This window comes from Argentina silus (assembly GCF_951799395.1).
Source record: "Argentina silus genome assembly, chromosome: 14".
Classification (NCBI taxonomy): domain Eukaryota; kingdom Metazoa; phylum Chordata; class Actinopteri; order Argentiniformes; family Argentinidae; genus Argentina; species Argentina silus.
In genome coordinates, this window is record NC_139668.1 from 5,558,371 (window position 1) to 5,585,427 (window position 27,057).

At 50.7% G+C, this 27,057-nt stretch overlaps 3 protein-coding genes across 3 annotated transcripts in view; 1 reads left to right on the forward strand and 2 right to left on the reverse strand.

Moving 5' to 3' along the window:
• Window positions 1-3,303, reverse strand: part of sdc3 (syndecan 3) — a 27,528-nt gene extending 24,225 nt beyond the window's left edge. The window contains exon 1 of the mRNA XM_083685286.1: window positions 2,931-3,303. Coding sequence (XP_083541412.1) covers window positions 2,931-2,984 — 54 coding nt within the window. The 5' untranslated portion in view covers window positions 2,985-3,303. The remainder of the gene's footprint in view (window positions 1-2,930) is intronic.
• Window positions 1-27,057, forward strand: part of zcchc17 (zinc finger, CCHC domain containing 17) — a 173,666-nt gene that overhangs the window by 131,084 nt on the left and 15,525 nt on the right. The gene's annotated exons all lie outside the window — the stretch shown is intronic.
• On the reverse strand, window positions 6,091-26,566 carry pum1 (pumilio RNA-binding family member 1). The gene is given in 25 exon segments (XM_083685146.1): window positions 6,091-6,802; window positions 7,428-7,620; window positions 7,925-8,046; window positions 8,658-8,783; window positions 10,825-10,962; window positions 11,387-11,521; window positions 11,693-11,822; window positions 12,853-13,120; window positions 13,526-13,768; window positions 13,929-14,228; window positions 14,732-14,866; window positions 16,167-16,305; window positions 16,486-16,628; window positions 17,026-17,124; window positions 17,441-17,534; window positions 17,773-18,037; window positions 18,904-19,076; window positions 20,255-20,448; window positions 21,115-21,220; window positions 21,489-21,557; window positions 22,869-22,991; window positions 23,147-23,296; window positions 23,298-23,319; window positions 26,407-26,456; window positions 26,462-26,566. Coding segments are annotated over 25 exon segments (3,639 nt in total). The 5' UTR covers window positions 26,552-26,566; the 3' UTR covers window positions 6,091-6,670.

Genomic DNA, 27,057 nt, shown 5'->3' on the forward strand with positions numbered 1-27,057 from the left:
GGTCTAAGCCGTGCTGTTTGTTTTCAGGGCGAGCTTAAGGATTCACATACAGAGGTTTGACTATATAGGCCAAGTGTGTGTGTGTGTGTGTGTGTGTGTATGTGTGTGTGAGAGAGAGAGTGTGTATGTGTGTGTGTGTGTGTGTGTATGTGGGGGGGGTGAATATATGAGAACAGGTCTGTTTCGGATATGAACTCACATTCAATTCATTTCCTGGATCATCTCGAAATGAAAAGAAAATTGCCCCTGATATAACAATATAACAATATGTCTGTGTGTGTGTGTGTGTGTGTGTGTGTGTGTGTGTGTGTGTGTGTGTGTGTAGCTACTTCCTACTGCACCTCACACACTCATTGTAGATAATGTTGTATTGAACTGTATTGCATTGTGCTGACTGTGTCATTATTGTTGGGTTAATGTATAAAGCTCCTAGTCGGGCTGGACGCAAAACTAATTCCTCCTAACTCAGTTGCAGGGGGAGGCTGGGTGGAGGTAGAAATCGGAGGACGGGGCTCATTGTAATGCATGGGACGGAATGAGGAACGGTATCAAACCCGTGCGATTACAATGAGCCCCGTCCTCCGGTTCAGTGTGGAAATGAAGGCTCTTGTATGTTGTCTGATGTGTGTACCTTTGTGTATCTGATCTGATGTGTGTGTGTCCAGGCGTTTGATGTGTGTACCTTTGACATAACATGTATGTGTGTACGCGTACACGTCTGTGTGTCGAAGTGTGTGTGTGTGTGTGTGTGTGTGAGGGACTCTTTGTCCTCTAAGGGAGTGAGAAGGACCCACTTCCTGTGTCAAATTGCCTCTTACATTCCACACTCTCTCTCAATCCCCCCCTCTCTCACTCTATTTTCTCTCTTTCTCCCTCCCTCTCCTTCTCTATGGGGGGCTTTGTCTGCTATTTGAGGCACAAAAAACTGATTCATTCCACAAGCTGAACATGATCCTCAAAACACCCTACTTCTCACACTTTCTCTCTCTCACACACACACACACACACACACACACACACACAGGCGCTGTGGGATGCAGCAGATGTCTGTGGGAAAATCAGGCTTAATCTAAACTTACACCTCAGGAAATGACATCACAGCCCCATATCACAGGAAATACCACGCACCATCTACTGGGAATCTACTGGGGATTGCTCATAAACCAGGACACACACACACACACACACACACACACACACGCGCGCACGCGCACACACACACACACACACACACACACACACACACACACACTCATTAGTTGGTTTCTGGACACTGCCAAAGACCTTAGCAAGTCTATGTGAATGAGTGTTTCAATCGGTCTGTGCCAATCTGTGTGTGTGTGTGTCACCTTCCCCCAGGGCAGGGCTGTTCAGGGTTAGTAGAGTGTTGCTGAGACCTTCAAGGTGTGTTTGTTTGATGGTTACCTGTGCCAGCATGAGAGACACACCTGCATCCATCTGTGCATGACTAATGCAGTGTGTGTGTGTGTGTGTGTGTGTGTGTGTGTGTGTGTGTGTGTGTGTCACACCTGCCACCATCTGTGGCGTTAAAGTCAGATTAACTCAGTGGGAGGAGACAGATCTTTGGCCACCAACAGCACTGACCCAGTAATCATATGTGTGTGTGTGTGTGTGTGTGTGTGTGTACATATATATATATATATATATATATTATATATGAGAGTGATGGCCCTTTAAGTCAATTGAGACCGTCTGCCAAAGGATACTGGCGGTTGTTTGAGAGGAGGTAACAGGAGGCAGGAGAGGACAGTAACCTCCCGAGTCCCGGTGATTCAGGTTGAAGCACGAGAGGAAAGGGACACAGCACGATTGTCACAGATTCAATAACTGAATGATAATCGAATTAAACCGTATTCATTCATTTGACATTTAGATGATCAAACAGACATTCCAATAACGTTCTCCCGGTAAGGATAAATCGGTAACGGAAGGTGCGGGGGTGCTGGATGCGCGTGACGCACTGGTTGGTTCCGGGGGGCTCGCGCATTCCTAATCAGTTCCCCTCCTCGCGTTTCCCGATGACATCATCCTATCCCTCGCACACCGCATCGCGTTTGCCATCCCTACCCCACCCAAATAACACACACACACACACACACACACACAGACCCTCCGGTTAACGGAGATGCCCCCGGGGTCTTTCAACCAGCCCCGCCGGACCCGGCCCCGTTATCTCCCAGCCCTCGGCCCGGGACAGTGTCTTCCATAGTAGGTCAGACGGGTAAGCAACGACCCCCCCCCCCCCCCCCCCCCCCCCCACCACCGTGTTCCCCTTCCCGTGCCTCTCCATGGCCGTCTCCCCGGTAATGAAGTCGTTAAACGCGCCGCAGTATGACTCGAGCTGAATTACCGGCAGGATGTAGGCTCGCGAGGCAGACACCACAGAGCAGGAGACCGAACAAAGACCCGTAATCAACCTCAATTAGAGAATGCCCGCTAATTACTGCTCTACACACACACACACACACACACACACACACACACACACACACACACACACACACACACACACACACACACAGCACGGAACTCAGGGAGACATATGCCACAATAAAACCCCGACTCTGAGACACAAAACCGGGGGAGAGGCGGGGAGGCACGGGGCCAGGGAGCCACACACCGGAGACACCGACAGCTCGAGACGAAATGTGGGTCGAGTCCAAGATTTACTACCGATCACCGAGCAGCAGTCACGCTCGGGCTACCGCTGCCTCATTAACGAAAGCGCAACACACACACACACACACACACACACACACACACACACACACACACAGGCACACACACACAATGCCCATGGATGCCTGGATCCTTTATGGAAGCCCGGATCCTGTTTTCTTGGCCCACAATAGACAACGAGCTGGCGCACAACAATAGAGCACAAAGGAACCGGGGAGGCTCGTGCTTACCGACGTGGTGTGAGCGAGCAGCGCCGCGAGCGCCATCAGACACGGCAGCTTCATGCTCGGGGCGCGAGCACAGCCTCCCGATGCCTTCACGGAGGAAACAAAAGCGCTTCTCTCGGTATTCGGTAGTGTCCCAACTTCAGAGCGCGCCGCCCGTCCGCGCGAACATCCGTCTGGCGTTTATTAATCCGTTTTCTATAAGACCCACGCGCGCTGTTCCTCCGGTAAGGGATATTGCTTCACGAAGGAAATTCCGCGAGGCCTCTTATTTCTGTGTTTTCCCCTTTGTCGACTTTTTGTGCTCAAGACCTGATAGATTTACTATGGGGAGACGCCAGACCTTCTCTCTCTCTCTCTCTCTCTCTCTCTTTCTCTCCTCCCCCTCTCCGCTGAGAGCAGGATGTTCCGTATGGCGACGCCGCTCGGCCTAGGAGAGTCTGGCAGAAGGAGGGGGTGCGTGTATGTGTGTGTGTGTGTGTGTGTGTGTGTGTGTGTGTGTGACTGTGGAGAATGCGGGGGGATCTCCGCTGACGGGCGAGTCGAGGATGCCCCCTGCAGACCAACTACCCGCAGCCCAACCAGACACCCGCCCGCCCGCAACCACACACACACACACACACCCTCACCCTACTCAAACAACACCGGGGGGCGAGGAAGGGCACATTCCATACTCCAGTGCGCATGCGCGGAGCTCCAGCGTTTGTGTCGGTACTCAGGTGGGCACAAGACCACCCAGCCCTTATTCCCGTTAAATGGAATCGGCACCTAGCGCCAGAAAAGCCTGCTGGAATCCGTTACTGGCGCTCACATCAAAGGCGAAAGCCTACTGTTAATAAATGGCTGGCTCGCTGCTTTCCATTCAAGCAGGTACAGCGGGAAGGGAGGATGCTTGACAGGTGAGAGGCAGGCCATCCGTTCTCTCCGGGGAATCCCGCCATTTTGTTGTCACCTTTCCTTTATTTCCAGAGTGTATGAGAGGGCGTGAGAGGACGCTTCAGCCTAGAGGAGAATGGAACCCTGGTGCTGTTGAAACCACCTTCTATTATTTAGAACATAATGTTTAGGCTATATGTGTCTTCCGAGAATAGCCCTGGAAACATGAATGAATGAAGCCTGCAGTGTTTTATCATGACAGCACGTTATCTCTCTGTGATGTGACTGGTGTGTGCCTGTAGGCTATATTATCAATAAAAAACAATCAATATCTCAGTCAATCAATATGCCGGTGTACACCATGCAAGACCACCTATGCAGTGGTCTTTCTGTGTCTCGTATTCACAGCCCCGGGTAGGGGCGCTGTCCGATTATCTACCCCTCCCTTCATACATACATACCCACACCCACCCAACCGAAGTATGGACTTGTTCTCACTCTCCCTCAGGGACGCCGATAAAGAACGCCTTGCATCCCATATCAGCCCCTACTGCGCATGTATGTACATCTGAGAGAGCAGACACAAGGTCGAGCTATATGGTGAACATTGCACCTATCATATTGCGGACACCAGGGGAGGCAGAAATCGGAGGACAGGCTCATTGTAATGCGGAAGGGATTCAGGAATGGTATCAAACACAGACGCTGAGTACGAATTGGGGGGGGGACCTTTCTGACCAGCATTTCAATGACAGCCTGACTAGGACAACACCTAAAACAGGCCCAAACCTTAACCTTAAGCAAATGTTAACCCGATCAGAAATTCAACATGGGTTTGCTGGTGAATAACGTCTTAGCCATTTCTTTTGAAAGACAACAACTTAGTGTAAGCCTATGGGGGGAACTCCCTCTATTTAGACACAGACCAGCTTTCACATTCATGTGGGGGAGGAAACGAGCGCACAAAGAAGGGTAAGAATCATGACACAGTTATATTCATGACAGTGAGTGAGTGTGTGTGTGTGTCATCCAACATAAAGTGTAGGAGAGGCACAATCAACAAGACCAACAAAAAAAAAAAGACACTCAACACCAAGATTTTTTTTTTTTCTTCAAATTTTGAGTTTTTTTTTTTCAGTTTTGTTTCAAAATAAAGATCACACATTGTTTAGAGACAATCTACAACAGCAGTTACAAAAAATAGTTGCCCAGGCAACAAGCATACACAGGTTCTGTTAACTATACACATATGGTTACAGGTGTGCTCGTAGTAAATATACACAATGCTGCTCCTAATGTACACGGGCCGCCGGCTTGGTGGCGGGGGGTAGGGTAGGACACTCTCACCCGGGGAGACAAATATGACAGTCTGATAAACAGCACTACAGCACTGCGGAATGCTAACAAAACACTAAACAGTCTCCTCTGTACAAGCCATGGGTCAGGGTCAGGGTTAGGGTCAGGGTTAGGCCCAGGGTTAGGCCCACAGCCCTCCTCTGGATAGAGAGAGAAGGAGGGAAGAGCAAGGGGTGGGGTGAGGAGGGCGAGGGGGAGGGAGGAGAGGGTTCAACTCGTACCCCCCCCCCCCCTCTCTACCCGACTTAACACCACCACCACCCCCTCCCTGAACCATGTTAGGGGGTGGAAGGTTAGGAGGGGGGGGGGGAAGCATTCCTATAAAAGATCTTAAAAAAAAAAGAAAAAAAGAGAGACTTGAAGGTAACTTAGACGTCACTACTCTAACAGAAGGTTGTTCTAATGGGGGGGGGGGGGGGGAGGCAGAGGGAGAGGTGAGTTTCTCTTCATTTAATAACAGCAGTGACAAGATAAAACCAAGCGTGGTGGATCTTTGTACATGTACTAGGCTGTATAGAAAGGGCTTTTTCAAAACAAAAATTTGATATTACAATTTACAATATACAACAACTCATATGTCACAACCAGGTAGGTGAGAATATACACTGAAATGAACAGGTTTTCTACGATCTTTTTTTTTTTTTTTTTCTTCTTCCGAGTGAGTTTTTTTTGTTTTTGTGTGTGTTCCTTTTCTTGTCATACCAAAAAGGGTGGTAAATCACTTATACATTACAAGGGTTTACAAATGTACAATTATACAGTCAGAAGTATGTGTCACTACTAGGGTACATTATAGATACAGAATCAACATCAAAAACCAGAAAAAACTACAAAGTTTTATATATATATTTATATATATATGCAAAGGTCTACACCAAGTATACACGTTATATTTATAGAAGCAAGACCAGAAACGAATCTCCCATGCTAATGATCTGTCTGCTGGTTAGCCGATGGTGTGTGTGTGTGTGTGTGTGTGTGTGTGTGTGTGTGTGTGTGTGTATGTGTTTATGTATAAGTGTGTGTATACGTGTGTGTGTGTGTGTATATCTATGATTCTGTGACAGACAAATTAAATACTCATTCCTTCTCATAGTGGTAAGGTGGCAATCAAGACGGTGTGCAGCAGTAGCAAAAAGTGAAATGATTCTAAATGTATTCAAAAAGACAAAAAGAAAAACACAGAAGTAGGGGGGCTTTCTTTCTTTCTTCCTCCCCCCCCCCCCAAAAACTCCCCCACGGGAACAGAACACTAACCAAGGCTTCCTGTAGCAACAGGCCCCTCCTCATAGAGGTTGCCATGGGGACAGGAAGGGGGTGGGGTGGGGGGGGGGGGCGGAAGTTTGCCATTGGCAGGTGTGTTTGGGGACGGGGGGGGGGTATATGGAGCTTTAGAGGGTGGGGGGGGGGGGACTCATGATCATGATGCCTTTTAGAGAGGGTATAGGGTGATGGGTAGTTGACATGATGTTTAGGGTTTAGGGTGGAAGGGCGTAGGGGTCGAAGGGTGGGGTTTACATGATGCCATTGGGGGGGCCGCAGAGGGGGCCCAGGTCCACGCCGTTCTTCATGTAGTACTTCTCCAGCTTGGCCAGGATGTGTTTACCATACGTGTACTTCCTCAGAGTGGAGATGTGGGGCCGGATCTGAGATAGAGGGAGGGAAGGGGAAGGAGGGAGAGAGAGGGAGGGAGAGAGAGAGGGAGGGAGAGAGAGGGGGAGGGAGAGAGAGAGAGAGAGTGGGAAGGAGGGAGAGAGAGGGAGGGAAGGAGGGAGGGCAGGAGGGAGGGAGAGGGGGAGAGAGAGGGAGGGCAGGAAGGAGGGAGAGAGAGAGAAAGAGACATATTCATACATGCACATAAACAGACCATTCCCACCTTTAGGACCCCTGCGGTATAAATAACACCTCATCACTTCTACTGAGCCCTCCAACAGGCTGGAGACATAACATATAGACAGAAATCGGCCAATCACAATGCTGTGGTCGTAGTGACCGTCAGGGTCAGGGGTCAATTCCATTTCAATCTAGTCGGGTCAATTGAAGAACTCGACCAAAAAAAGAAAATAATAAATAAAATCCCGATTCCAAAATTACGTCTACGCTTCATCAACCAGGAAGAACATTCTGGAATCAGGAATTTTTCAGTTCACCTCCAGTCACGAACCTCAATCGAAAAAACGGAATCGAACCCCCCTCTCCCCTTCTCCTCCTCCTCCGACACAGAGACACACACACAGCCACCACCGCCGCCTCCCCGGTGACCACCGTTACCTTGTGCATGACGATCTTGCGCTGGGTGGGCTCGGCCACGTCGATCATCTTCTGGACCACGTAGTTGGCGTACTGGTCCTTCATCATGGTGTATAAGGCACTGTGAGGACCCTCCGTCAGGCTGCACACCTCGTCAATCAGCACCGCCCGCTCAGCCCGCGACGCGTGGGTCACACACTTCTCCACCACGTTACTACAGAGGGGGGGGGGGGGGGGGTTAGAGAGAGGTTAGAGAGAGAGGAAGGGTGTGTGTGTGTGTGTGTGTGTGTGTGTGTACACACCAGGAGAAAGAGGGTGTAAGACGGTATGTGTGCGTCGCTGGGAGGGTGAGCATGCAAAGTTTGGAAAAGACAAGAGTGTGTGTGTGTGTGTGTGAGAGTGTTATCTACAGTTTGTTTATACTGTGTTTGTGTGAGAGAGTGGTATCTATAGTTTGTTTATACTGTCTGTATCTGTGTGTGTGTGTGTGTGTGTGTGTGTGTGTGTGTGTGTCCTACCTGGCAAACTTGTGTTGGCTGAGCCCCAGTACGTTCCCTCTGATCTCAGCTACTATCTTGCTCTTATCCTCAGCTCGGCCGTGCTCCAACACGTGCTGGATCACGTAGTTACCATACTGGTCCTGGGGGGGGGGGGGGGGGGGAGAGGAGGGGAGGGGAGAGAGGAGAGAGGAGGGAAGACGGGAAGGGGAAGGGGGGGGGGGGAAGAGAGAGAGATAATTAAAACACAGCCAGCCACAGAGGAAATATTATACATCACAATTTGAGTCAATTAGCAGGCGCTCTGATCTGACGCTACTTGGAGGCTGGGAGGACCATATGGTGCAGCGTGGGTTTCACAGGTACAACCCCACCCCCCTCCCTCCCTCCCTCCCTCCCCCCCCTCCCCCCCGCGGCCCTAACTAAGTGTTACCCACAGTCAGGAGAGCTAGCCTAGCCAAAACAAGGAACACACAGGTGCGAGGAAAAGGTGAGTGTGTGTGTGTGTGTGTGTGTTACCTGCGTCAGCTGTTGTGTGTGTTGATGTTCCTCTAATAAGGGCAGAGAGTGAGTGAGTGTGTGTGTGTGTGTGTGTGTGTGTGTGTGTGTGTGTGTGCGTGCGTGCGTGCGAAGCTCTATAAGACTAGCTGAAGGGATTAACTGATGTTTCCTGCACCAGCTGTTGTGTGTATCAGTGTAGTTCCTCTCATAAAGGCTGTGTGTGTGTGTGTGTGTGTGTGTGTGTGTGTGTTACCTGCACCAGCTGTTCTGTGTGTTGGTGTAGTTCCTCTAGTATAGGCAGGGTCTGATCTGGAAGGCAGTGTTCTAGAATGCGTTGGATGACTCTGCAGCCATAGGGATGGGTGGAGAGGGCAAACACCTGTAAGAGAGACACACACACACACACACACACTCCTGTTACAGACCTGTGAACACACCCACACACACAGATCTAAATCCATCCACCCACACACTCACGCCCTGATCTCAGACACCTGACTCACACACTATTCATTGAGGTGAAACCTTCAACATCACAGACAGAAATGTGTGACAGAGGTTATCCCACTTCTACACAGACCGACACACTCATCCAGTCTGGTCTAGACAACGTTTTCAACATTCTCCCAGGTCGCACCCTCCAGGACACACACCTGGACACACACTCACCCACACGTATGTGAGAGAGAGAACAAGGCTGATGAAAGCACATCCCCGACACGGGTTGATATTGACTGCCGTCAGGGCGATTCATATCTTGATATTTTGGGACTTTCGGGCGTTACACATCTCGATATTCCTTATTCGTTTGCTTCTCTTCCCTATGAGGGCTTAACGTGAAGTTCAAATCCACTTGTAATTCAAAGAAACAGTCTGCATTTACAAATGTACAGCACAAGTCATTTCTATTTATCTTGATAAAACACAACAAACAAATTGTAAAAAAAAAGAAAAGTTTTGTCTGAAATAAGGAGAACGACTTCTTATTTCTGAGAGCCTAGCCTGTCGTTTTTGACTTTCGCTCTAACAACATAGCTTAAGAAAACACAAACACACGTTTTTTTTTTTTTTTTAGAAACTCAAATGTTCTATCGAAGTAAATACAGTTAAATTGACGCTTCAGTCACGCCGTGGTCTTTAACGCGAACAGACACCGAACGCAGGCAGCAGACAACCCGTCGGTTTTTAAAATTGTTTTTTTGTGTGTGTGTGTGTGTGTGTGTGTGTGCGCGGAGAAGATCTGAGGATATCTCTGTGCGCAGATCTGCTACTCTCTGTTCTCCGGCTTATCTCCCGCCAACATCAGTCGAGCCCGCCCGCTTCACTCCTCTGAAACATGAATAGTCGGGTGGCAGAGCTACAGAGGAGGGTGAGAGGGGGCGGCTGTGCCAGGCTCGGCAGTAGGCACGACGACCGTAGACCCGATGTAGCAGGTCTATGGAGGTATTACGGGAGGCGGGAGAAACGAGGCAAATATCGCCAACGGCAAGCACACAACGCCCGTCGAAAATGCGAAAATGCGGCGGTTGGTGGTGTAGTAGCGCACTAATGCGCATACCGCGTAATCGCGAGGTTCCTCGTTCGATTCCGACCCTCGACGTATCTTGCATGTCGTCCCTCCTCTCTCTCTCTCCCATCCTTCCTGTCAATCTCTACCGTCTCTATCTCAATAAAGCAGAAATGCCCTTAGAAAAACAATCTATTTTAGATAATGCGCCAAAACCTGAGAGTCACAAAACAGCCCGTGGATACAAATTCATGCGTACGAATACATCAAGCATACGATTAAAACTTAATAATGGCGCCCAGGCCGAGCTGCAGTGGGTGGATAACGACAGGGCTAGCCAGGTTAGCTGCTAAACAAGTCATTTATATTTATACGTCGTGTCCCTGCTTTCAGAAACATTTATTCACCATCAAAAAGACCCTCAAAACGTGCTTCAAAGCCAACCCCACCACACTCCCGTATTTCCCTTCAACACACGCACACACACACACACTTTATGCTAATTCTGACATTTAGCCAGTGGATAGAAGATGGCTGCCGCTGGGCTGAGGTTGCCGTTGCCATAGCAACCCACCTGTCCCTAGAAGGCATCAATGATGAAGTGTGCAGATGAGAAAGTGTGTGTGTGTGTGCACGCGCGCGACTGAACTGTCCCTTTAAGGCATCAATGATGAAGTGTGTTTTTGAGCGAGGGGGGGGGGGACAAGTGTGCATCTGAGAGACTGACCTGTGTCTTTAAGGCATTAATAATATAGTGTGTGAATGTGATAGTGTGAGTGTGTGTGTGTGTGTGTGTGTGTGTGTGTGTGGGGGGGGGGGGGGGGGGGGAGGGTAGTGACTGACCTGTGTCTTTAAGGCATCAATGACGTTGTGTGTGTGTGTGTGTGTGTGTGTGTGTGTGTGTGAGACTGACCTGTCCCTTGAAGGCGTCTATGATGAAGTGCAGAGCGTGCGGCTGGACACACTCGATACACTTCTGCACCACATGGTTCCCGTTCTGGTCCTTCACACACTTCAACACATGGCCGTCCAACTCCCGCACCATCTCACTCTGCAGGGGCACAGAGACAGGAGGGGTTATACACACACACCCATATATATATATATACACACACACACACACACACACCATACATACACACACACCACCCATCCATACACCCCCCCCCCCCCCCCACACACACACACACACAAACCTTATTCAAATGTGAACAGCTGGCCCGCTACCTTGCCAATAAGCACATAACAGGAGGTTGGGTTCTGAATTTAATCTCAACTGAAAACAACAAAAGACCGCATTCAAGATGTTACCGGAATGAAGAAATGGATTTTGCCCACAAGCTTCACTTGTTCAAAAAAGTCTATTCGAGGCCTTGCGATGATATTCAGACAGACACACACACACACCCACAGACACACACAGACCCACAGACACACACACAGAAACACACACACACACACACAGGTGTACGTACTATAACCTGCTGGTCAGAAGGGATGAACTCCAGGGCCTTCTGGATGACCCTGCAGCCGTACATCTGCAGAGCCAGGGACAGGACGTGACCCCGGATACGCTCTGCTAGAGCCAGCTTCTGGTCCAGGCTGCCAAACTACACACAGATGGAGGGATGGAGAGAGGGAGGGAGGGAGGGATGGCCGGAGGGAGAGAGAGACAGAGGGAGAGAACAGTTAACATATACAGGCACCTTATGTCTGTCCTAAAAAAAACACAAACACTCACCCCCTCCTCGCCCCCATCCCACACACACACACACACTCACCTCAAAGAACTTCTGGATGACGTAGTTTCCGAAGACGTCGACCATGAGCTGATAGGCTGCCTGCAGGATCTCACTGAAGACCAGCTGACGCTCGGCTGAACTGGCCCGCTCCAACTTCAACTGGATGAACCTAGGGAGGGAGGGGGGGAGGGAGAGAGAGAGAGAAGGATGAGTGAGGGGGATGAGAAAACTCAACAGAGCGAGAGCAGACCTGACCCCCTCCAACTTCAACTGGATAAACCTACCAACAGACAGAGAGAGAGAGAGAGAGAGAGAGAAAGAAAGAGAGGGAAAGGGGGGAGAAAACAAATGAAAAGAGGGAGGAGTAAACGATGGAGAAGAAATGTCTCGTTTCGCTTCAAGCGGACAAACTTGGGAAAGAGAAGCGGGTTTGGGAAGGAGGAGAAAGAGACAGAGAGGGGTGAAAGGACAGAGGGAGGGAGAGATAAAAAAAATAAAAAATAAAAAAAGAGGGATGGGTGTTGAAGAGGGAGAGAAAATGTCCGGAATGTGCAGTCTGAGCGTCACGGTTTATTATTAGAACATTCCAGTAAAAGTCTGTCTGCCATTACAGCCCAACTAGAGCCAGAGACGTTCACACAGCGGGTGGGGGGGTGGGTGTGTGTGTGTGTGTGTTTGTCTGTCTCTCAGTACCTGCTACTGTGTGTGTGTGTGTGTGAGTGTGTGGGTGTTTGTGCGTGTGTGTGTGTCTCTCAGTACCTGCTTCTTGTGTGTGGTTTCGTGTGTGTGTGTGTCTCTCTCTCTCAGTACCTGCTCCTGTGGTGTGTCTCAGTACCTGCTCCTGTGTGTGTGTCTCAGTACCTGCTTGTGTGTGTGTGTGTGTCTCTCTCTCTCTCAGTACCTGCTCCTGTGTGAGTGAGAGTGAGTGTGTGTGTGTCTGTCTCTCTGTGTGTACCTGCTCCCGTGTGTGTGTGTGTGTCTCTCTCTCTGTGTGTACCTGCTCCCGTGTGTGTGCGTGTGTGTGTGTCTCTCTCTCTGTGTGTACCTGCTCCCGTGTGTGTGTGTGTGTGTGTCTCTCTCTGTGTGTACCTGCTCCCGTGTGTGTGTGTGTGTGTGTGTCTCTCTCTGTGTGTACCTGCTCCCGTGTGTACCTGCTCCCGTGTGTGTGTGTGTGTGTGTGTGTCTCTCTCTGTGTGTACCTGCTCCCGTGCTGGTCCTGGCTGAACTCCATGATGTGGCCGGCGATCTCCCTCAGCTGCAGGTTGGGGTAGCGGTTGTTCCTGAAGTCCTCCAGCAGGCGGCTCCGCCCAGACGGCATCACGTCCGACATCCCGTAGCGTAGCCGTGACGACGGGAACAGCTGGCTGCTGGGAGAGAAGAGGGAGGAGCCGGAGCTGGCACTGCGGTACTTGGCCTCCGCCCCCGGCGCCGCCGAGATGAATCGCCCGCTGCCATTGGTCAGGCCTCCTAAGGGGGGTGGGTGGGAGGACAGTGTTGATTGGGTGACGTTATGATAACGTTGATGCAATGTCAAAATGGCAATGCTAAAATCGGTTTTAAATGATTAAGCGATGTTAAAATCAGAAGAAGAAGAAAAAGCAGAACTGCACTGAACAGGTGTTAGAATAACACCAACAGATCTTTATTTGTTTTTATTTAAATCATTTTGTTTATAATAGAACTACAAGGTCAGTCACTTCAACTTTAGCACGGGTGACTTAGATCAAACATTAGTGGGGTTTTACACATACACACACACACACACACAGAAATGTATGCACTCACTGCAATGTAAGTAGCTTTGGATAAGGGCGTCAGCTAAATGGCATAAATGGCACACACACACACACACACACACACACACACACTCACCGAGGTTGAGGTTGGACGAGGAGCTGTGGTTGGACAGAGAGGGCGGGGGTGTGAGGGAGTGGGAGGGGCCCTGGTTGGGGAGGGGCATCCCCACAGGGCCGGGGGAGGAGCTAAAGCCCAGGGTTCCGTTGTAGAACCCCCCGTGGCCAATGGGAGTGAGGCTGGAGGGTGTGCGCTTGTACAGGTCACTGCTGCCCGTCAGAGAGTCACGCCTGGAGCCGCCACCACCGCTGGAGTTGGCCACTAGGGGGGGAGAGAGAGAGAGAGAGAGACACACACACACACACACACACACACACACACGTCAGTTACCACTTACTCACATAAATATAAGGTTGTGAGATCTGTGAGAATTGTTTAAGACACCAAACCCTTCGCCTCTCTCTCCCAAACACACACACACCTGCGGTGCCGAAGCCTCCGAGCGTCGCCCCCAGCGTCGCTCCCAGGGAGGAGGAGCCGGCCTGACCGAACCCTAAAGAGGCGGAGCCGGGGCCCGGCTGGCCAGAGCCCTGAGAGAAGAGGGAGGAGCTCTGGGAGGAGGAGCTGAGGGAGGAGGAGCCATAAAAGGAGCTTCCTCCCAGCCCTCCGCCTCCCTGGTGCTGCTGCTGCTGCTGCTGATTGGTCATGGCGCGGAATGGACCGTTGGCTCCGCCTCCGAGACCTCCGTTGGCCCCGCCGGCTGAGGCTGCTGCTGCCGCCACTAGAGAGGAGGGAGGAGAGAGAGAGAGAGTGAGTGTGTGGGTGTGTGTGTGTGTGTGTGAGAGAGGGGGTGTGTGTGAGAGGGATGTGTGAGAGAGAGACAGAGAGAGAGGTAGTGTGTGTGAGAGTGTGTGTGTGTGTGAGAGTGTGTGTGTGTGTATGAGAGAGAGAGAGAGAGAGAGTGAGAGAAACTGAGTTTTAAACTATGAGCAGCAAGTCTTTACCTGGGGGAAGAGGGAGAGATGGAACGATTGAGGGAGAGAGAGAGGGAGAGAGATGGGGGGAGAGAGGGAGAGAGAGAGACAGAGGGAGGGAGAGAGATGGGGGGAGAGAGGGAGAGAGAGAGGGAGAGGGAGAGAGATGGGGGGAGAGAGGGAGAGTGTGTGTGATAAGAGCTGTACAGGCTGATAGAGGGACAGTGTATAATTGAGGAGCGTTTAACACCCGCCAGCGTGGCAGAGCGGGAGATGGAGTGAGGGTGTGAATAAAGGAGTGGATGATTACCTGCTTGTGCTGCGGAGGGAGATATGATGACGGAGCCTGGGGCCATGAGGCGCACAGGGCCGCTGCGAGCGCCGGTGTTGACCACCAGCGCCCCCGTCTGGTCATAGTACGCCGCTGGAGCCAGCATTGGGTACCCTGGGAGAGAAGAGGGGAAATAAGTGGAAGTGTGTGTGTGTGTGTGTGTGTAAGAGTGTGTGTGTGTGTGTGCGTGTGTGTGTGATTGAGGCAGCACTCGGTAACTTGGTAAACAATTAAGAACGTGTGAATGTGGAGATAATTTGCAAGTGTGTCAGCGTTCATTTCTGCACTTTTTTTTTTGTTGGTTAAACTTTTAGTTATATTTTTGTCATTTGAATAATAATAATAACAATAATAATAAAATATATATATAATTAAAAAATATATTAAAAAATGTGTCCAGGTATTGTCAAAATGACAAACGATGGGCCATTTTAGTCGACTCAATATAATTTCATTTTAATCCCGTCATATTTGATTGCCTCATTAAACCACAGAGAACAGAAATCAACCCGTCCAACCGAGGTATTCTACTACATAACCCTACTGCATGATTCTCTCCTCCCAGTGAGCAGGAGGACCCATCGGCCTGCAGCAGGTGAGGGTCCCCCCCGTGGGCAGGGCACACACATCATCAGTAATCAATGCAGAAACAAGCTCTGCTTTGGGGAGGATCAGCCTCAACAAGGCACTGCCGCAGTTTCACTGATATTGATCACGCAATCCATGACTTGTAGATCGATGATCGTGCTCAGAGCCTCGCTTAAACCGACCAGCTCAAAGACAAAAGGCTCAATGTCTTGAGTTGTGTTTTTTCACCTTGCGGATGTAAACGCTTTCTCGCTCTGTAGAAACTTTGGATTCTGGTCTTGTTTGAATCCACTCGGATGAAGTAAAGTACGGTAGGGCCCTTTTTCTGCCGGGAGCATGTACCACCAGGAGAGGGAGCAGAGTGTCTGTTTGCATCAATGATTTTGGTTTTGGGGCAGATTGGAGAGTCTGCCAGGCAGAAGTAGTCAAGCAGAGATGTGTGGTTGGGACTTGTGAACCTGGGCATGGTATCACATCTCCACCAATCACAGCGCTGCACCGTTGCAATGGCAAAGTCGGCTCATGTCATGCATGCTTTTGATTGGACAAACAAAAAACACCAACCTTTCTCCAAAAAAACCTGTATGTGTCAGATTTTAGGGGTGATTTCGTCTCGTGTTTGGCAACCAAAATGATAAAATGATTTCCGTTTGGTGAGTGTTTTTTCGGGGTCTATTTAGTCAGTTGTTTTCTCTTTTGCCACAGAAAAAATAGCTTTTTGACAAATATTTCTGTCTGTTGTTGATGAAATGAACACTGCCGTGTTTGTCTGTGTGTGTGCGTGCGTGCGTGCGTGTGTGTGTGTGTGCGTGGTGTACTAACTCACCAGGCACACCGGCTGCCAGTCCCTGTCCGAAGGCGAGGGCGTTGTTGACTGCTGCCGCGGCAACCAGCTGGTCGTTCTGTTGACCCTGCTGACCTTGGCTTGGAGTCAGAGGTCGCTGGTTACCGCCCCCACGCATCACCTAGGAAACACCCGCAATTAGCCGACAGGAATCGTCAGAGTGCGTTTCAGACAATCCCATTGGTGGAGAACGGAGAGGATAGAAGTGAGTATGGGAGCCAACAGTTTGGGAGTGAGGACAGATTCAACCAATGGGGTTCGACAGCAGACGGCAGCTTTTGGCCAATGGGAAGGCACTAACCTGTTGCTGGTTCTGCTGGCCCTGCCCTGCTGCCTGTTGATTGGCTGAGTTGTTGGCTGCGGCAGCTTGCTGTTGGAACAGGTTGGCAGGGTACACCCCCCAGGGGGTCACCCCATAGTACTGAGGGGGCATCACCGCTGGACCTGGGGAGGGAGGGGGGGCGGAGGGAGGGGGGACAGGGACACGGGGTTAGAGTGGTGTGTGTGAAGAGGATAATTGAACATCAATTGTTCATGTATCGTGTATGTATGCAGAGCGAGGTGTGTGTGTGTGTTTGTGTGTGTGTGTGTGTGAGAAGAGGCTAATTTCCCCCCCAAATACCAATGGTTGTGTATGTATGGCCTCTTCAGAGCCAGGTTTGTGTGCACACGTGTGTGTGTGTATGCTCACCGCAGAGCCAGATGTGTGTGTGTGTGTGTGTGTGTGTGTGTGTGTGTGTGAGAAGAGACACATTTTCCCTGAACATCAATGCTTGTGCAGGTATGCCCTCTGCAGAACCAGGTGTGTGTGTGTGTGTGTGCGTGCGTGCGTGTGTCTCACCCAGAGTGGCTGCGGCGGCCAGTCCTGCTGCGTAGGGGTCCGATCCAGGCGGGCCGGCACTGATGATGTAAGGATTGGGAACGAATGCTGGAGCCAGACCTGACCAATCACACACAGGGTAGAGGTCGCAGGGGATGAGGTGGATTCAGCGCTCAACGCCACAGCTCAGAGAAATGACAAGGCTTCCCTATTCTACCTAGCGACTGAATATTCGGTTACGTCGCCCCCCCTCTTGAACAGGCCTCATAACAACACACACACACACACACACATATACATAAAAATACTCATCATTGCATACACACACACATTCATCATAACACAGACACACACACATACATTAAAATACTCATCATTGCATACACACACACACATTCATTATATCACAGACACAGACACACACACACACACTTACCAATGTGTGGCTGCTGAGCCGCTGCCAGGGCGTACTGCTGCTGTTGGGCTGCTGTCAACTGCTGCATGGCTAGAGCACTGGGCCTCTGGAACAACTACACACACACACAGGTTACAAACATGCACACTGAGCCTAGAAGAGCTGTGCTATAGCCACACACACACACGCACGCACGCACGCACGCAGCCTATAAGAGCTGTGCTACACACACACACACTCGCAGACACCCCCTCCTTCAAATACACTCACACACACCTCTCTCTTGGTGGCAGACCTATCATTCACCCTTTGTTATAAGTGTGTAAAGTTATCACCAGTTGGCCGGGGCACACCTGCTGCTGATTGGTGTAGTCAAACAGGCCCACAGTGGGGTTGTTGTCCATGGGCATCTGGGAGTTGTAGTCAAACTGCAGCGGCTCCATCACATTCTCCATCTGATCCATGGTGACGCCCCCCTGCTCCACGCCAGAGAAGTCCTCTTGGGGCTTAGGACCCCCGCCACCCCCCATAGGGGCCATGCCCTCCCCCCCCATACCCCCCGGACCCCCCATCATGTCCCCGTCTGGCCCCTGGGGAGGCATGTTACCTTGGTTGCGACTGGAAGGAGGGAGGGAGGGAGAGGGGGAGAGAGAGAGGGGGGGGGGGGATGGGAAGGAGAGAGGGGTGAGTGAAGGAGGTATTGAGTGGGTTTCAGACCCACAGGGGGTCACTGTAGCTGATGTTGAATGTTTCTAGACGTCTCCATGGTCAGATTGACTTGGTCAGGAGACACTCCCGGTGGGGATAGCGGTTTGGACGATGGTGTGTCTGTGTTATGATGAATGGGGGTGTTTGTGTGTGTGTGTGTGTGTGTGTGTGTGATGAGTATTTGAAGGAGAGAGTGGGTGTAGCCTAATGATGATGGATGATGTTGCATGTTCAGGGTTGCAAAACCACATTTTGCTGTTAAGAAAGTGATTGACATCACTCCATCAGAGTGAGGAATACGATAAGGTTTTGCAAGTGTGTGCGTGCGTGTGTGTGTGTGTGTGAAACTCAGTGGTGGGTGACAGCTGTTTGACAGTGTCTGTGTTGATGAGTGTATTTGGAGTGTGCGTGTGTGTGCATTATGATGAGTGTATTTGGTGTGTGTGTGTGTATTGATGAGTATTTGAAGGAGAAAGAGAAAGAGAGATTGTGTGTGTGTGTGTGTGTGTGTGTGTGTGTAATGAATCGATCTGAAGGAGAAAGTGTGTGTGTGTATTTGTGTAATAACAAGTGTATTTGAAGGAGAGAGTGTGTGAGTGTGTGTGTGCGCGTCTGTACTGACTTTTGAGTATTTGAAAGAGTGTGTGTGTGTGTAGCCTAACGATGAGTGTGTTTGCACGTTTGGTCTTGCGTAACCACTATTAGGAAAGTGATTGATCACTCAGTGTGAGAAATACAACAAGGTTGTGTGTGTGTGTGTGTGTGTGTGTGCGTACCTGAAGTCTTTGACGTCCACGTCAAGGCCGTTCTGCACCGGGAGCCCGTTGGGGTTGATGACGTCGTGGATGGCGTCTCCCTCCCCTTCGTTGAGCTCTTTCAGTTTCTCGCCCTCAAACGCCGCCTTCGGTTTCTCCCTCTTCTCCTCCTCCGCCTCTCCGTCCCGCGGACCCTGAGGGACGGGGGGGGGGGGGGGGGAGAGAAGGACGGGGGGAGAGAGAGAGAGAGAGAGAGAGAGAAAGTGAGTGGAGACGGAGCGAGGGAGGGACGGGCCCTGGCGGTGATGGATGGCGAGAGCTTGACGGTCGGACGGACGGACGGATCGAAGGATGGACGGTGGACGCGGGCGACAAAATGATAGAGGAGGCATGATGAGAGAGAGAGAGAGAGAGAGAAGAAGAAGGAGAAGAAGAAGAGGGAGAGGGAGTGATAGTGAAAACTAGTCATGAGGGAAGGGGAGAGTGATGGGGAAAGAAAGTGAAAGGGAGTGAAGGGAGGAGGACGGAGTGATGGGGGAGGGAGTGATGGGGAAAGAGAGTTGAAAGCGAGTGATGAGAGAAGGAAAGAAGAGAGGGGAGAGGGAGAGGGAGAGGGAGCGATAGTGAAAACGAGTCATGAGGGAAGGGGAGAGTGATGGGGAAAGAGAGTGAAAGGGAGTGAAGGGAGGAGGAGAGAGAGAGAGAGAGAGAGAGAGAGACGCAGTAGGGACAGACGGTAGAAGCGAGTGATGAGAAGGAGAGAGGTAGAGAGGAACGTCCCCTCCAGCCACAGAACTGTCGTGTGTGTGAGAGAGAGAGAAAGAGGGGGATGAAACAGACGGACAGAGACGTCGTCAACGACGACGGAGGAACGACACACACGGGACCCTCGCAGGGGCAGGAACTAAACTACCGCGATGGAGAGAATACGACAAGAGTGAGAGGATGGAGAGAGAGAGAGAGAGAGCCGTAAGAACCATCAACAGAGGGCCTGACTCCCCCTAAAGGGAGACTCCCCCATATGACCCCGGCCACGTCGTAGCGACGGTTAACGTAAAGCAAGACAATTCACCTCATCTCGTCGAACATCGCTGAAAGTCTACCCTTCGCCGAGGTTCGAGCGATAGATCGAAAACGGGACGGACAGAATGATAGAATGATGGAGTGATGGAGATGTAGAGGAGGTGAAGACAGACACGGTAAAGACAAGAGTGATTACAGGAAGTGATTGACTCCCGTCAGGGGGGGGAGTGAGGTTTGAGTGACAGACGTGTGACGGACAGACTGACGGCAGTGACAGGGGAGGGGGGGGAGGTAGAGGTAGAGTGAGAGAGAGTGGGGGGGTGGAGGGGGGGGGGGTGACGAGACTCACGTAGGGTCCCTTGCGGAGGCAGGAGTCGAGCTTCTCGGCCGGGGAGGAGGAGAGGACGTACTCCACCATGCTGACCCCCAACCCGCCGCTCTCTGACCTCGGCGACATCACCGAGCCCACCCCCACCTCCCCGCCACCGTGGAAACCCTGGCCCGGCCGACGGGACACCATGATTGGCTGAGACACGGAGTGATCTGGCGGAGGAGGAGGAAGAGGGGAGGAGGGTCAGTGGCGAGGGGGGGGGGCAGTAACATTTAACACAAACAAACCATTCATTCTCCCCACACACACATTACCATCCTCAACTATACACACACACACATTACCATCCTCAACTATACACACACACACACACACATTACCATCCTCAACTATACACACACACACACACACACACACACACACACACAACCATCCTCAACTATACACACACACATTACCATCCTCAACTATACACACACACACACACACATTACCATCCTCAACTATACACACACACACACACACATTACCATCCTCAACTATACACACACACACACACATTACCATCCTCAACTATACACACACACAGTGCAATCTTACAATATCTACGTGACATGTATTGTCTTTCTCTCTCTCTCACACACACACACACACACACACACACACACACACACACACACACACACACACACACACACACACACACACACACACACACACACACACACACACACACACACACAGTGCAATCTTACAATACCTACATGACATGTATTGTCTTTCTCTCTCTCACAATCACTCTCTCACACACAGCAATCTTATAACATCTACATGACATGTATTGTCTTTCACACACACACACACACACACACACACACCTGAGGCCCCCCATGCGCTGTCCCTCCACTGGTCCAGAAAGATCCCTTTTGGTCCGTCCTTCCCAGAGTCATCACTCTCCCAGAACTTCTTACCTGTCAGGAGCTGCTACAGACGGAGAGGGGGGGGGGGTGAGGGGGGAGGAGAGGGACAGAGAGAAATAAGAGTAACAGAAAGAGACAGAGAAAGACAGAGAACAGAAAGAGATAGAGAGGTGTTAGGAGAGGTCACTTTCATTTTCAGTCGACAAAAGACTGATCTCACAGCGTCCTACAAGCTAATGTTACAGTCCCATGCCAACTCTAAAACCCTCCAGCAGATTATTCACCCGATCCCCTAATGTACCCGCCCCGGAGACGATGCCCTGACCCCTCACCTCTCCCATGGCACGCCCCTCGAGAGCCAAAGCCTGGAAGTCGTGGTTCAGCTCATCCATCGACCGCACCTGCAGAGAGAGAGAGAGAGAGAGAGAGAGAGAGACAGGGTCAGTACACACATCCATCTGGAGAGCACACAGAGGACAGAGACTATACGGTCACTATAGTAGAAACACACACACACACACACGTAACCAGCCAGACACATGCAATACATTCACCCAATGTATGTATACACACACACACACACACACAGAAATCCAACAGCACTGCTTCCAATTATCTTCCTATTGTACATTTTCTACATTTTCTAACCAATCGTCATGAGTGCTTAGGCAGGGCTAGTAGAATGGCCTTGCCTGTGTGCCTGAAAGCACGTAATGCCTACTTCTCCACCCATGACCTTAGCCCAGAGAGTACACTTGTTGGCCAGCCACTAGGACCTGTGCGTGAGGGAGACTTGTTGTCATCGCCTATTTGGCTATTTTTTTTAAAAAAACCAGGCCCAAATATAAAACGTCTTATTATTGAATTGTTTGTACTGTTATATTTGATTCCTAGCCTCGTATTTCGTTGCCCTGTCGAGAGGTCGCTCGTCAAAAGCGTCTCATTGTTCCGTTGACGACCGTATCCATGTGCGTATGATAAGATAAAACCTTGATTTGATTTGAGATAAAAGCACATGACTAAAAAAAAAAAATTCATGACTAAAAAATAAAAAGATTTTTTTACACAATAATGTCCAAGATAGCCCAGAAGATTTCCATTGCGGTTCTCTCTAGAATAACCGTTGACTGTTTCCAGGTACTTTGGTACTCGGTGTAGCCCCAGAAGTGGAACACGTATCAGAGTGAGTGTGTGTGTGTGTGTGTGTGTGGTGTGTGTGTGTGTGTGTGTGTGTGTGACAGATTGGGGTGGAGATGACGTGTTCTGAGGTGGTTTTACTACGCAGGTTTGTCTATTCCTGGAGAGGGCTGTGTGTGAACAAACAGCAGCTCTCTCACGCTAACCTTTCATGTTGACGATCAAACCGATTGCAGATTTTTTTTTCCGAGCTTGTGATACAATTGTTTATGAGTGAATCCACAACACAGACAAACTCTTAACACCTCGTCCTTTTTTTCTTTCTTTTTTTCTCTCTTTCTCTCCCACACCTCATATTTTCTCTTTCACACATACACCTAATTGGCAGTTGTGAATGTCTCACTCACACACACATACACTGTCTCTTTCTCTCTCACACACACCTGGCTGTCATGGATGTCTCTCTCATTCTCATACACACACACACACACACACACCTGGCTGTCGTGGATGTCTCTCTCATACACACACACCTGGCTGTCTTGGATGTCTCTCTCATACACACACACACACACCTGGCTGTCGTGGATGTTGTCCCCGGTGGGCCAGCGGTGTTTGCCGGGCTGCTCTCCGTGCTGCCGCTGGAAGAAGTAGTCCACCATGGCATCATCCTGGGAACGCCCCGCACCCGCCACGCCCTACAACACACACACACACACAGTTAGACTGGGGAACATTGGGGTGTGTGTGAATGTGTCTGACAGTCCGTCTTGTGGAAGGCACGCTGGGTGCATGTGTATGTGTGTCCATGAGCGTGTGTGTGTCCGTGAGTGTGTGTGTGTGTGTGGTTTACCTGTTGGCTGGGGGGCGGGGCCTGGGGGGTCTGCCCGGCCGGGGGGGCATGTCCTCCGCTGCTCAGCACCACGGGCATGCTGGGAGATGTAGTTCTTAGGTGGGGGCTGAACGAGTCCTGCCAGAGCACTGCTTTCCTCTTCAACACACACACACTGCTCATTCCACCACAGCCTGAAAGGGAGGGACACACCCACACCCACACACACACGGTTAGACACGTTACAAACCTAAAACCAACGTAGGTGCGAGAAAGAGAAAGAGAGAAAGAGAGAACATTCTGTTCTTCGTCAGTTGACAGATTGTCACAACTTCCTTATGTTTTGATGAGCGGAAATAACCTCAAAAACACAGCAGGCAGTTAATGGAATGCATGTTCATTCCAGTTCTAATCCATCGACTCTGGGCTGTTCAAATACGTTCTGATTGCTGGAATCATCCATGAGCATTCTGACACGACTCAACACAGCAGACGACAGTGTGTCGGTTTAAAGGAATAGTTCACCCAAATATAAAAAAGGTTTTTTTTTTCTTCTTTTTTCTGCACGTTCACCCGTCTGTCGAGCTCCACCATCAAACTCGGGGGGGGGGGGGGGGGGGGGGGTCCCGTAATCCACCTCGTCTGAAGTGTAGACCCAGTGCTGCGCAGTCCTGCGACCTCAATCCCAAATGAATGGGGTGAGATTGGCACCATTTCATTCCCGTGTAATTACACGGTGCCTGTCTTCCCCAGTCATTTGGGATGGAACCCAGCATCTCTCCCCCCCCCGAATGCCGTTAAAACCACGTTCTAGATGAGATACGAGCGCATCTGATCTGACGAACGTTGATTTGGGGGGGGAGTGAACTATCCCTTTAATTTGACTCCCTGCCGTTGGAGAGGGGAAGAGACACACAAAAATACCCCACGCAAAATACCCCACCACCAGAGCAAGCAACACATTTAGAGCAAAGATGGTATAATTACACTTTCACTTCCAGAGGACTCTGCAATTTGCTCTGGGACCCACCGTGCACCACCCCGACGGGGGAACCCGAGAGGTACATGATAAGGGTTGTGTGTTCTGGTGAGGCCATCGCTGAAGACGCTCAGCCATTACCACACATTCACATGATAAGTATGGCATTGTACCGGGCAGGCCATTGTTTCCAATGAAGGACCCGGCTGTACTGTCCTAAGTGGAGCCACGCGCCGCGGGCGTTTAAAGTAGCTGCAAGTGCCGTCCAGAGTTCAAAATTCGCTGAACTCTGGCCTCAAGGTCCACTGTATCTTGGGTCGAGCGCACAGCGCATGTCGCTGGTCATGTGAACGGCCTATTAAAGGGTCAAAGGGTAAAGGAATCTATACACTAGGGTTGGGCAACATCAACATCTCTTTTTCGACGAGATTATTCGACGGAAATGTCACAATAAGCACGGTAGAGATAAACCAGCGTGAGGTTTAATGACCGAACTGCAGTGCATCGTGGGTACGGCCGGTGTTGTTAACAATCTGGTGCAACAACAAAAAAATTTCACCACAAAAAAAAAGAAAAGAAAAAGCTTACAAAAAACTGGGATACTGTGCCCTTGCAGTTATGCACGTGTCTGGTGTTTCAAGCACTTTTTACAGACTATTGTCTGGAAGAGAACAATATCACCATACGCTCCAACAACTCGGTATCAGGATATTCAATAATCATATCAGCACAACCAGACTATACCATCCAGTGGAGGCTGTTGGGAGGTAGAAGTTGCAGGACGGGTGGTATAAAATGGTATAAAATGAGGAAGTAGCCTCCACGACTAGATTGAGCGGCAGACAGCATCGTGGCATCCAATCTCAGACCAACAGGTTTCGAAATAGCTTTTACCCCCCAGGCCATTAGTCTGTTGAATTGACACTCTCTCCTCCCTGCCCCCCATCCAACAACAACAACAACAACAACAGCAGCAGCAGCAACAACAACGTCCAGCACAGTGAGGTGCTTTATACCATTTACACTATCCACTGGGTAATGGACACGGGGGTCAAACTCAATAATGTAAAGTGGTCTCCTCTCCACCGCTGAGCTGATCTGACAACAGACTCTCGCCGGTCCAACCGGTTCACATCAGCGCGGACGTGAACAAGCCACTTGAGACGATTGAGATGCAGCACGTTTCTATGAACCACACATGCACTGCCAACACAATTCAAACACAATGCAAACGTGTCTCTCTCACACACACACACAAGCCACCATGAGCAACGCTATAGCGCGCACGCCCCCCCCGAGCAGGTAGCAAAAGGAGGCGACAGTGGTTCTAACCAGAAATCAAACAATAACATCACTTGATGAGATCCGCTATCAGACCTAGCAACAACAAAAAAAAAAGATATAACCTGAGACGTACGCAGTCCCAGTGTGATGTCGGGTCTGTTCTGCTATTTAGTCCGGGCAAGACCCTCCACTTCAGCCATTCATTTCTTAGCGGGTGCAGGTTAGCTAGCAACGCGGAAACACCCGGAAATCAACAGTTCTCGGTGGCCGTTCCCCAACAGTAGCGCACTCGGGTTATTCCACGTTCTCTAACCCGGAAATAGCCATTGTTACCCATATCTAGGTTAATCATTATTCAATACCCGGGAATCAATCCACCGCGACCTGCCCGCCGGGGTGTGACAGTGCAAGCGGAGGACTGATAGCTGTCACTCGCTGCCGCGGCGCCACTCAAAACATTCCACAAAACCGAGCGCACACACACTTATGCATGAAAACGAAAGCAAACAAAGACACTTGCTCTTCCCCGATATCTGTCAGACATGTTTTCCCGTAGACAGGAGAGCCCCACGGTTCCATGTATGGATGCCAGCCATGGAACTGCTATGGGGCTTTCACTGCCCCCCATGTCCAGCCACAATACACGGCCTCTCTTGAGACCGACACAGCCCCCTTCCGACCCGGACCCGACAAGGGCCTAACACCCCCCCACGGCAATCACCCACCAACACTGGCACCCCCCCGTTGCAGTCCACCGGGCGCCCGAGCAGTGTCTCCCGTGCGTGCGGCGCTACAGGTACCCCGTGACGCGGATGCTAACAAAGGCCCGAGCTGTCTGGAGCGGAAGACCGACACAACAGGAGGAAGAGGCAGGAGAGAGAGAGGGGAGGCGGCAACACAGACTCAAAATAACCCCCCTTAAAACCCCCACGAATAGCCCCATCTCGAAAATACAGCGACCTATGTGTCCGTGACCTGCGGAAGAGGGGCTCCATACCCGGGGGTTGGTGGTACTTACAGGCGGAGAGGGTGGATGGTCGCGGATTTCAGCCCCAGTTTCTTTCCGACTTCCAGGCTTTCACTCCGACAACATGGCGGCTCAGTGGGAGCAGGCGAGAGCGCTGCATCATGGGAACGAAGGAGTGCGAGCGTGTGTGGTTCATTGCGCCAACAGGGGAGGGTCGCGCGAGTCCCTTTGTTGTGTGTGTGTGCAAAACATACTCTTGTCTGTCAACTGACACTGTACAAATGAATTGAACAATAAAACATATTTTAAACCACTGTCTTCTCCCAACACACAGAATAGACCGATAGAGGCACAGTGTGACGCGCAGTGTGGGCACCCATCTATTTCCGAGCCGCGGGCGGCCGTTATGAGAAAGGGGCCTATAATAAATTCGGTGGGTACAGAATGTTCGGGGTACGGTAACGGGTGAAGTCCAGCAGCCATGGCAACGTGCTTGAACCGCACGGCCACCGGGTTTGTGGCTGGATGCTCCGTTGGACCACAGGAATGTGAATAGCCAGTGTGAAAAGTAGAGCGTAGCCTGTCACCAAACAGCACTGTCACTTGTACTGTCTGTGCAAAACAAAGACTAAGCAGGTGATTCTAAAGGAGTGAGGAGTGATGACGTAATGGTATTATACAGTAGAGAGAAATACAGTCAGA